This window comes from Lolium perenne, chromosome 1 (genome assembly GCF_019359855.2).
Source record: "Lolium perenne isolate Kyuss_39 chromosome 1, Kyuss_2.0, whole genome shotgun sequence".
Taxonomy (NCBI): domain Eukaryota; kingdom Viridiplantae; phylum Streptophyta; class Magnoliopsida; order Poales; family Poaceae; genus Lolium; species Lolium perenne.
In genome coordinates, this window is record NC_067244.2 from 112,514,440 (window position 1) to 112,525,083 (window position 10,644).

General features: G+C 42.6%; 2 protein-coding genes across 9 annotated transcripts; one reads left to right on the plus strand and one right to left on the minus strand.

Annotated features, from left to right (window-relative positions):
* Window positions 1-380: 380 nt before the first annotated feature.
* LOC127299340 (uncharacterized) lies at window positions 381-8,256 on the plus strand. 8 transcript variants are annotated; one of them, XM_071829042.1, is made up of 13 exons: window positions 382-591; window positions 2,822-2,924; window positions 3,016-3,107; window positions 3,314-3,386; window positions 3,904-4,062; window positions 4,242-4,373; window positions 4,444-4,506; window positions 4,657-4,746; window positions 5,604-5,696; window positions 5,792-5,935; window positions 6,443-6,550; window positions 7,891-7,942; window positions 8,028-8,256. In XM_071829042.1, exons 1-13 carry the CDS (start codon window positions 497-499, stop codon window positions 8,063-8,065), a joined length of 1,242 nt encoding a protein of 413 aa, XP_071685143.1. In that variant the 5' UTR covers window positions 382-496; the 3' UTR covers window positions 8,066-8,256. The 8 variants fall into 8 exon arrangements, with proteins under 8 accessions (XP_071685149.1, XP_071685143.1, XP_071685147.1 ...); XM_071829046.1 differs by having other exon boundaries at window positions 2,825-2,924; XM_071829056.1 differs by lacking the exon at window positions 382-591 and adding an exon at window positions 1,976-2,141 and having other exon boundaries at window positions 2,825-2,924.
* A 301-nt stretch (window positions 8,257-8,557) lies between these two features.
* LOC127299375 (uncharacterized) lies at window positions 8,558-10,065 on the minus strand. Its single transcript, XM_071829065.1, has 2 exons — window positions 9,840-10,065; window positions 8,558-9,755 (listed from the first exon to the last, which is right to left on the minus strand). The coding sequence occupies exons 1-2, from the start codon at window positions 9,927-9,929 to the stop codon at window positions 8,763-8,765; spliced, it is 1,083 nt and encodes a 360-aa protein (XP_071685166.1). The 5' UTR covers window positions 9,930-10,065; the 3' UTR covers window positions 8,558-8,762.
* Window positions 10,066-10,644: the final 579 nt, after the last annotated feature.

Below are 10,644 nucleotides of genomic sequence, written 5' to 3' on the forward strand. Positions count from 1 at the left end.
CAAAGTTAGAGGATCCAGTCCCCTGGGCGGGGCGAGGGGAATTTTTTGTTCGGTCGCTCGGTCTGGTCGAGAGTCTAGTCTAGTTTCCTGATATTTTGGCTAGATCTGATGAGGGCAGTGTTGGTATTTTAAAATAACTGACAAGCACAACACGGATTGACTAACGTGAAAACTGTGTGAACTCACGACAGTGCTATTCTGGCAACCTTTATTTTTTACCCAAATTCTATTCTGTGCCGGAGCACTGTTTCGTCTTACACCGTGACCCACTCTCGCGCTCGTCCGATGTGGATCGTGCGGCCCGGACGAAGCGGCACTACAGTCCAATCAAGCTGCCCGGAGCTCCGGACGACACGACGCTACCTTTTCCCCATTCCTCAACCTTTTTCTCTCGCCATGCGCTCCTTCCTCTCGCCCTCTGCTTCGCTCGCACCGCCGCCGCCGCCGCCACCACCGTGAAGTCTGTACATAGGGATTGCCTCCACCAATCGCGGCGATGGAGGGCGAGGTCACCGCAGCTGCGGCAGCGGAGGTGGTCAGGATTGGAGGTGACATGGGAGCGGCGGATCGTGGTGGACCTATACGGCGTCGGTATGTGTCGTCGTCTCCCCCGTCTTTACCATTGCAGCAGCTGACATTTCCTTCGAAGGGAACTGTCCCCGGCTGCCTCGAATAGGGCCCCTGACCACATCGGTAGAGGGATCTGGCTCCCTGTCATCGGATTGGGAGCGGAGGTAGGAGGGAGCTGCGGTGAGTTTCAGGGGAAGTTGCCAGTCAGGAGCATGCGGCCGGCGCAGCTACGAGACGGGGCAGGGCCGCGCGCGCAAGGTGGTGGCTCCTCCGTCCCTTCGCCTGGGCAGCACGACCTTGAAAGCCTAGGCACGCGCAGTGGCCTGTGGTGGATTTTGTTTGCTTCTCTCTGTAATTCCTTCTCTTTTTTTTGATTTGTTGCTCATGTACATGGATTCAGTGGATTTCTAGTCATGATGGGTTCCTACTCATTCTTGTTCTCAATCCTTTGTCCCCTCTCCAAAAATTGTTTGTTTACAAGTTCATTGTGGCCAGATCTGCATATCAACATTCTATATGTTTTATTTATTCGTGTCAATATTACCTAAAATCTGATGAAATAACAGTGATTTTATACATCCAGAATCGTGAGAGGATGTTACGACGGTAATTTTTCCCAAATTTTAGATGCAACTTTTTTGGAATTATATATAATTTTACTATTTTTTACACCATTTTCCCCAAATTTTAGATGCAACTTTTTTGCAATTATATGTAATTTTCCTATTTTTTTACATCCAGAGTGATATAAGCTTAAGGTGCACCCAAAATTCTGGATGTATTTTTTTTTGCAACTGTATGTAATTTTACTAATTTTCTTACATCCAGAGTCATATAACTTTAAGGTGCATCCAAAATTCTAGATGTACTTTTTTTTTTGCAACTGTATGTAATTTTGCTAATTTTCTTACATCCAGTCATATAACTTTAAGGTGCATCCAAAATTCTAGATGTATTTTTTTGCAACTATATGTAATTTTACTATTTTTCTTACATCTGGAGTGATAGAAGTTTAAGGTGTACCCCAAATTCTTGACAAACCTGATTGCGAGCTGAATGTTCATTGCAACAACCGGTACTAGTATGAACACATCATTTTTTTTTGGAGGTGCGGGGGTGCGGGAGATACGGGTTGTGCCATCGCATTTGTTTGCCATTTGTTTATGTGCAAGGTGAGTAAGGGGACCACAACTAGTCTATTTTTAGGAAATGTGGGTGCGCTTGCATGTGCATAGAGTGTTCCCATTTTTATTTCGGGTAAGTGTCTTTTTAGGACAGGGGAGCACTCCGGTAGACTAACCGGTGCCTGGGCACCGTGTAGAATCGTCCTATTTTTTAGTGGTATTTTGGAACACTAGGTCTTAGTGGTATATTTGGCAATTCTCTCTTGTTTTAGAGAGAATATTGTAGAGGAAGAATTTCAAAATCTCCGAACCTTCTCTCTCCGGTCCTTAAAACGTTTTTGGGGACGGGCTCTACTCCACCTCAGTCATCAGCCGTCTTCCGTCCCAAACGGCCAAAACTCCCCTTTCCGCCGAGGCGCCCTTCCGCCTTGAAGGCTCCTTTTGCTGGTAAGGATGCTCTAGATTGCAACTGCATTGCTCTTCGATCTTCTCTGGTCTTCTCTTTGCTGTTAACAATCAGTCCAACCGGTTCTTTCTGGATAAAGATCTATCGCGGTTTAACCCAACTAGGGTTTCCCCAAGGTGCCGGTGCTGCATCCGCCCTATTTCAGTAGCTATTACGCTGAACGATTTGGGGGCCTACTACTGGCCATTAATTTCCAAGAAGATTTGGGGGGCTTTGACTGAGCACCAATGTCCCCCATGAAGTCGCTCCCTCCCATATTTTTTGGACCGTGAGCGTAGAATTGAAGGTTTGGAGTAGCATTGCCATGATCTGGTGAAAGTTAGAACACCTTTTCCATGAGCGGTTTTGCAATTCATTCTTTAATTATTAAAGGATTTCAGTTTTTCTGCATAAGTTGGTCATTTTAGGTGCTTCTGTAGGGTATGTATAGAACCTAGAAATCACCCTTTGTTCAGAATTTTGGAACATAGGGACTGTGGTGTTCACATTTTACTATTTTAGGGACTAAAGCTAAATTCCTTGATTTGAAGATTTTGATTGAGTATGGTAAACAACAACTGCAAAATCTCCTTGCTTATGTAATGTATCTTGTACATTTAGATTTCTGTATACTAACATTCTGTGACCTAAAGGATTGCTTTCTTTTGCTCTCATCTTGTAGCAGTCGTATGGAAGAAGGTAGCGACTATTATGTTGTCAAGAAAGGGGACATGGTTGGTGTCTACAAAACTTTAAACGATTGCCAGGCACAGATTTGCTCTTCGGTATGTGATTTTTTATATGAAGATTTGACTGTTAAGTTAATTGCACTTTTCCACTGTGCTAATGCGTAATTTTTTTTTATGCCACTACCAGAAGTCAGGATTACGAAATGATGTATCTACCCTACTATTGCTAATTAAACATGAAGTTATTTTAGCAATGGTTCACTTGTCCTTGCCTCCTCAGTCAAGTCCCTAACATAACTCACTGTGGTTGCTTATGTAGGAATTTGTACTAAACATCGTTTCTTTTGTCATCTTGCCTCGGCATGTTCCTTACTTGGCTGAGGGGAGATGAAACATGTCAACATAGCTTCCCTTTTAGATTCTGTTGCTGTTTGCTGTTCCATGTCTATGTAACTACTAACATGGTTCATTGCAATTCTTTCTAGTGCTGGACTGCTGGTTAACCAGTTTATGGTTATAAGATATTTCTTGATATGTCCTTGGAGTTCATTGAGCTGGGTAAATATTCATGTTTGAGTTGAATATTATAATACCAATTAACTATGATGTTCAATTTCTATTTCTACTGATGCACTCTTGTATTGTTTTTAAGAAGCTTTTTACCTTTTCATAGTATAACCAAATCATGACAACAACATAATTTCAGTTGAACTACTACAGTTTTTTTTCCCTTTAACTCCTTGTTATTCAGATAAATATTTTGTTAATTATATACAGTTACCCAGAGTATATGTTTTGAGTTGGGGAATAGTGTAGTTAGCAGCCTGTATTCCTATAATACTCTTGCAACTACTATCCCATTCTATATTGGTTGCTTTCCTATTTTTTTTCATGTTTAGATTTAATAATAAATTGCAACTTGTAGATAGAAAAACTACTATAAAATTGTTACATATTTTGAAACCTCTAAAACAAGGTGGGATGGGAGACGAACCATCACCAGTTCACCACCAACTCGGATATTGATATGAGCAAAGACAGTATCTTCTTATATTGTTGGTTTTGCTTTGGAAAGGTATCTGGTCCTGCTGCAAGTGCCTACAAGGGTTACCGCTGGAGCAAAGAAAAGGCGGAATACCTCTCTTCACGTGGACTGATTAATGCTTCATATACAATCAATGCAGCTGATTTTAGGGAAGATTTATTGGGCACCCTTGTACCCTGCACTTTCCAGGTAAAGTGCTAAAAGTTTGCACTTGAGTTCGTTTTTCCGTAACCAGATGACACATTTTTAATCTGACATTAATTACTATGTGGTATGAGGTCAAAGCCTGACATCATATTTTATTCCTTTCGACCTTGTACTGTTGAGATCTTTGAGGCATTGAATTATCATATATCTTTTCTTTGTAGGAGATAACTGGTCCTAGTTCAAACCAGCTAGCCCCAAATCTGTCCGGAATCTGTAATGATACAAGTTATCAACCTGGTATCCGTAATGATATAAGATATCAGCCTGGGACACAACCTGTGGATCTGAACTATGTAAGTTCTCCTATTTGCAAGTGGCCAAGCACTATAATAGCACCAGTTACATCATATTGTGTTATTACAGAGTGCCGCTGGATCTAGTCAAACCCAAGGTTACTCGGGCCAAGAACAAGCATTTAGCAGGCTGGTATGCAATATGACACACTAAGAATATACATGACCAAGTGAAATATACATTTCTAGCATGTATTTTCCGTTGTCAAATATCATTCGAAATCACTTGTGTAGTACTGAAGTATTGGTATTTGTTTTGTATGATGATGGTGTTATGTTGCAGGATGCCAAACCAAGGTCCTCCAGCCATTCCTCTCCAAATAACACCAACCACAGTGGAGCTTTTGACGCACAACCTGTCTCAAAACAATATGTAATGTTTGGGCTGATTGCTTTTCCACCTCTACTACAATACTTGCTCCTCGGTTTTTTAATCTATTTGAGATGCTGTAGGAAGTAACCTTGCAGTTACATAATTTCTATATTAGGTGATTATGTCCAATATGAAATAGTTAAGCATACTTAATTTCAAATATCCAAGTTGCTTTGGTGACTATTCGTAATCAATGTTGTTGGAATCACGGTCCTTGAAATTATACTTCAGAACTTATATTTTCGAAAAGGGTAGTGCATGCGAAAGATCATTCTGTTATTTATACATATAACAGTCATGAAAAGATAAAAGGTTCTGTAAAAGTGTCAATAGATAATTTTTTTAAGGCTATGCAAGGTACTTGTTTAACTAAATCGGTAAGTTTTGGTATGAAAGTTGTTATCGTGATCCTACAACTTTTCTTGTGGTTCCTAGGATTAGATTAGTCCAATCAATAGGTCTTAGAATATAGGATTGTATGACTTGAATCAAGATGCTGGCAACATAGCTCATAATCACTATTTCGTTTTGCCACGAATCAACAAAATAGGTCCCCAACCACAAAGCTGTTCTGGCAGTGGCACTAACTCAATTTCTAACCAAAAAAAAGTACTTTGAACAATCCTCTATGGAAATGTATATTTATAATCTATCCACTTAAGGCCATTAAATTTTAAAGTACTTCTCAAGTGTTCTTGCCTGCTATAATTTGCATTATCAAGGCTGTTGTATTAATCTTTTATAGGCTATTCAATTAAGATTATTAGCCCATAAAACTTGCCTCAGTTGGCCATCAGTACATGCTATATTTTTCATGTTGAAGTTCATACCAAGCTTTCTACGTTTCTTGCTGTCAGATGGTATGTGTTGTTCACTTTGATGGTGCTTCAAAAGGAAATCCAGGAAAATCAGGTGCTGGAGCTGTACTTATGACTGAAGATGGGAGAGTGGTATAATATTTAATTTAATGGCCTTCAGAGTTTTTATCATTTCCAGTTGGTCCATCGTCTATCCCTTGACATTATGTCCTGACATATCCTTGAAGATATCTCGACTTCGTGAGGGTCTTGGTGTTGCTACCAATAATGTTGCTGAGTACCGGGGCCTTATCTTAGGACTGAAATATGCTATCAGACTTGGATTCAAGAGAATCAAAGTATATGGTGACTCCCAATTAGTCTGTTATCAGGTACATGCTTATAAGCTTGTTCTTTCTGAGTGATCAATTTACCTCCATTTTATGGTTGTCTGGTAGTAGCTCTGCACTTAAATTCTTATCTAAGTCACAAGTCATGGTGCTAACTGAAACAAAAAAAAGACCTGAAAGAAAAGGAAGAGTGGGAGTGATCTTAAATTTCTGTGTACATTAATCCACAAGCAATTAGGAATGATTCTCCTATAATTAACGCTATATAGGGAAACATTAATAGAAAAACTCACTAAGCATTTTCTTGTTTTGTACCACATCATATATTCTGAAATCTATGAGCACGGGAACACCCTAAAGATAGTGTTCCTGAAATCATTGTGCATTTTCTTTGACAGCTTCATTGTCCAACTACTGAAAGTAGGATAATTTGGTCTAATGTCATTTTACAAGAAAACTTTAAAATTTCTACCGGAATCATGAGGCAAAGAATGATAAGACTGGAGAAGATCTTTTTCTTTCAACAGCCTTCTTATATTGCGTAAACAGGTCAAAGGTACATGGCAAGCAAAGAAAGAGAACATGATGGAACTCTGCAAAGAAGTGAAAAAACTCCAAGAAAACTTCATTTCTTTTGAAGTCAACCATGTGCGGCGGGTATTGTACATTCTATCTCTTCCGTTGAATTGTTGGCTTAATAATTCCAGTGTGCTAGTTTGATAAATTTATGTATAGCCGTACATAGTGAGGCTACATTTTTCAGGAGTCTTTGTTTGTCCGTCCTTTTTTTTCTTAACTGTACAACATAACTTTTACAATTGTTATGATGTAACACCTGCATCTTGACATGCTGGCATGCATCACCCTGTTAGGAGGGTAATGATGCACAAAACCGCATGTAGGTTTTTCATCTCAGATAATGACCACTTAGAACACTAGTGGATTTGCTACATCAGAGATAAGATACTTGGCCCAATGATCTGAATGCAATTACTTGAAATTGCCTGGGATTGACCAAGAATTGATATGATCTCTGGGGTGTTGAGAGGAATGCCCAAACTTCAAAGCCAGGAGTTTGCCAGAAAGTCTTTAAAATTATGGCTGCATCGAGACGGACAAGAGGACCAACATTGATCACGTCGAATAACACTACGAACACGAATAATACACCAACAATAAAGTAAAATTTCTACCAGAATCATGGGGAAAAGAAATATATGTATGATGCCACTTAGAGAAATGCAAGGTTTGGATGGAGGATCCTCACAAACTCATTGATGAAATCTTGATGCCGATAATCAAATACTCACCATGATGCAATGTGTTATTTCTTTAAATTGTTGCCAATTGGGTGTTTTTTTTAAGCAAGGAGGGTTACCACTTATTGTTAAGTTGTGTGGAGAGTGATGTTTTGGCACATGGGAGCGTATGCTCCCTTTATTTTGAAATACATGTTAGACACATTTTAAAATGTCAAAAAAATTGAAATAAAAATTTCGCACGTACATCTTCATGTGCTACACGCTCACAAAGTTGTTTCATGAAAAATCAACATGTCATGTGGCGTGTGTAAAAAAGACAAAATTCGGTGCTGAAACAAAGACTTGTCACAAGATAAATTTTTTCTTTTTCGCTTAGACTACAAAAAATATTATTTTTTCGTGAAACTTGACGAATACACATATATTATGGAGATGTACATGTAAAAAAATTTGTCAACTTTTTTTAACACTTGGAAATATGTTTTTATGGTAGAGGGATCATACGCACCTGGGAACCGAATTGAGTTTCTGAGCACTTATTATCCATTGACCCAGCACAAGAAGTGCAGAGTTGCAAGTCAGATATATCGCATAATATTTCCCTGTCTTGACAACGCAACTTGATATGTTTTAATACTTCCTGTACATTTGTGGTATCTGCTTAGTTGCGCAAAGCCTGAGGTAGCAGTATATTGTATTTTGATTAACAGTGTACAATTTCTGTTTACTTGCAAGGAATGGAATTCTGAGGCGGATCGCCAGGCAAACATAGCTGTCACCCTCGCAAGTATGATCCATTCACCCGCTATTTTCTTTCACGTGCTTAATCACTTTATGACGTTGATGGCTTGAACAAACTATATACACCTCAGGTGGAGCGGTTTCTGAGGAGCGTGGCGATGGTTTCTAAGTTCTGACAGTAGCCTTCTCCGCTCTATAACCAGTCCGTGTAGTCAGTTAGCTGTAGTCTCGTGTTCCATCGAGTGGTTTGGTGTATCAGTTCATTTCTTAACTCTGTCTGTATTCAGTTGAATGTGATACACCGTGCTTCTATGAATGGTCAGTCGTTGCAAATGGACTATATGCGGCTTAGCACTTCAATTTTTGGGCATCGTTTAGCTTTCATGGTGTAAGCTTAAATTTGTTTTGCTTTGTTGGTTCCTTTACTGCTTTGTTGGCCTGACTCAGACAACTCACATGCCAGCTTCGCAGATGGGAATGTAGAGATCAATATAGATAACTTGGTATGTGACCTTGGCAGTAAATCTCCTGTGTTCTACAAATGCCAAAGAGGGTAAGGGAATTACAGGTTGGATTTGTCACACACCTTCGATTCCTTGACTGGACTTATGCGGCAAGGAAAAAGTAGCGACTGCATAGTACATTTCATGTACTCCTAGAGTTATTTGCACCGCACATTCTGAAATCTGAAGCATTCGATTGTGCATATTCATGTTGCTACCATGAAAAACGGTACACTATCTAGCATTGGCTAATAACCACTAGAAATTGTTTCCTAAACAGCGGTACTAATGAAGATGGAGCACGAGGTTAAACCCACATGAAGAGCGCCAAAAAAGCATAAGTCTCCAAAAGAACACCGATCATCACTGTGTAATCGAATAGATGTTGCCCGGCACCGGCAGTTGCATCTGGAGGACGCGGCGGTGTATGTTGGAGTGCAGCTCCGGGGAGAAGGTGGGGCTGCTCAGCGGCCGGTACTGCGGCACTAGGTGGCCCTTCCCGTAGCTCACGCCGCACGCGTTGCACAGCGTGCCGCGGCCCTCCGGTCCCTCACGCCATTGCGGCGTCTCCGTCGTCGAACAGTGCCGGCACCGTCTCTGCCCTGGTAGTGGTACACCCCCCGCAGAAGGCCATGTGGGCGAGGGGCTCGACGCTAGTGCCCGTCGCCGCCGGTACACCGCCGCCATGGTCTGAGGCCCCACCACCGGCGGCTTCCGCTCTGTCGTCTCCTTGGCCGGTAACGCGTCCTTCATCGACAGCCAATCGAGCTCCTCCTCCGCCGCTGCCTCCTCGCCGCCTGCCCCAGCCGTCACCTCCAGCCCCTGCAAGAACCAAACTTTACCCCCATTTCCGTACCAGGAACCCCTGCTGTCCGGGTGAATGCGGCTCCTTTTTTTGTTGACAACTCCTCTTCTGCTTCGCGAGCCTCTGGGGAATTGGCAAGTCGGCAAGGTAAAAGAACCCACGGCATTCGTGTCTCTGGCTGACGAACCCCGGCGGTGGTGCATCTCCACGACGCGGTGGTGTCTGTTGGAGTGCACTTGTGGGGAGAAGGTGGGGCTGTTGACGGGCCGGTACTCCGGCAGCAGCCTGCCGGTCCTGTACCGGACGCCGCACGCGTTACAGAGCGTGCCACGGCCCTCCGGTCCCTGCCGCCACTGTGGTGTCTCCGTCGTCCCGCAGTGCTGGCACCGCCGCTGCCCCGGCTCAGCCGCCGCCGTCCGACGCCCCATCACCGCCTGCTTCGGCTCCATCGTCTCCACCGCCGGGAACGCGTCCTCGTTTAACAGCCACTCGAGCTCCTCCTCCACCGCCCCCCGGCCGCCCCCGCCTCCGCCAGCCGGCACCTCCAGCTCCTGCAAGAACCAGCCTTTTATTGCCAAATCGGTGCACCAAGAACCCCAAATTAAATTCCCCACCAAATTGAAGTAGACACGTACCGCCTGCTGAAAGAAGGCCTGGAGGTCGCCGTCGCTGGCGAAGATATCGTCGGCGACCGCGTCTCCGTGGAGCCCGTCCGCCACCACCATCGCCGTCGTCCGCTTCTTTTCCCCACAAAGAAAGGAGAACACGACACGAGAGGGCTTCTCGAAGCTTCTTTCGTGCTTCGTGGGCTCGCGGACAAACGGTAAGTCGGCAGTACGGTGAAACGACCCACCGCATTCACCGTGCGTGGGTGGGCTTGAAGGGATTCTAATTTCGTTCGCGGGAGTGGGTCGACGGTTTCTCTTTCCAGAATCATCGTCTGGTCGCAGGAAAATCATCCGGTTTTTTCAATTAATTTATAAATTTTGAAAATTAGTGTACAATTTACATATACTCCGTTATTACATACAGATTGTATGAACATATTTAAGTAATTAAGTCTTAAACTTCCTATCCACATACCTACATGTGTTCTCTACTCTTTGGATGAGTTTCAAGTGGAGGTAGATTGACCGTAGTAAAACGAACATACCGTAACATTTTTTTGTCATGCACCTTGTAGAGTTGGATACTCGTGATGCCTCTAGAGCGAAATGATGACGAGGTAAAAAGATTAAGGACACAGTAGCAAACCTTTTTTCAATTTCTGCTCGTGCAAAGCGGTTCATATGAAGAGTTGGCAGTTGGCACATCTTTATCTTTTCTATCTAAGGGGAAACAACATGCAATCCTCCGTCTTCTTATTTGTATAAAAGAAACTACTTTAACTTGCCAAACATTTTATATTGTGAGACAGAGGGAGTAGAATCTATGTTGTTA

Coding starts and splice junctions, on each gene's coding strand:
- LOC127299340 (XM_071829042.1), top strand. CDS start 497: ATGGAGGGCGAGGTCACCGCAGCTGCGGCAGCGGAGGTGGTCAGGATT. Junction 592..2,821: donor GGTGGACCTATACGGCGTCG/GTATGTGTCGTC, acceptor CTCATCTTGTAG/CAGTCGTATGGAAGAAGGTA. Junction 2,925..3,015: donor AGGCACAGATTTGCTCTTCG/GTATGTGATTTT, acceptor TGCCACTACCAG/AAGTCAGGATTACGAAATGA.
- LOC127299375 (XM_071829065.1), bottom strand. CDS start 9,929: ATGGTGGTGGCGGACGGGCTCCACGGAGACGCGGTCGCCGACGATATC. Junction 9,756..9,839: donor AGGCCTTCTTTCAGCAGGCG/GTACGTGTCTAC, acceptor TGGTTCTTGCAG/GAGCTGGAGGTGCCGGCTGG.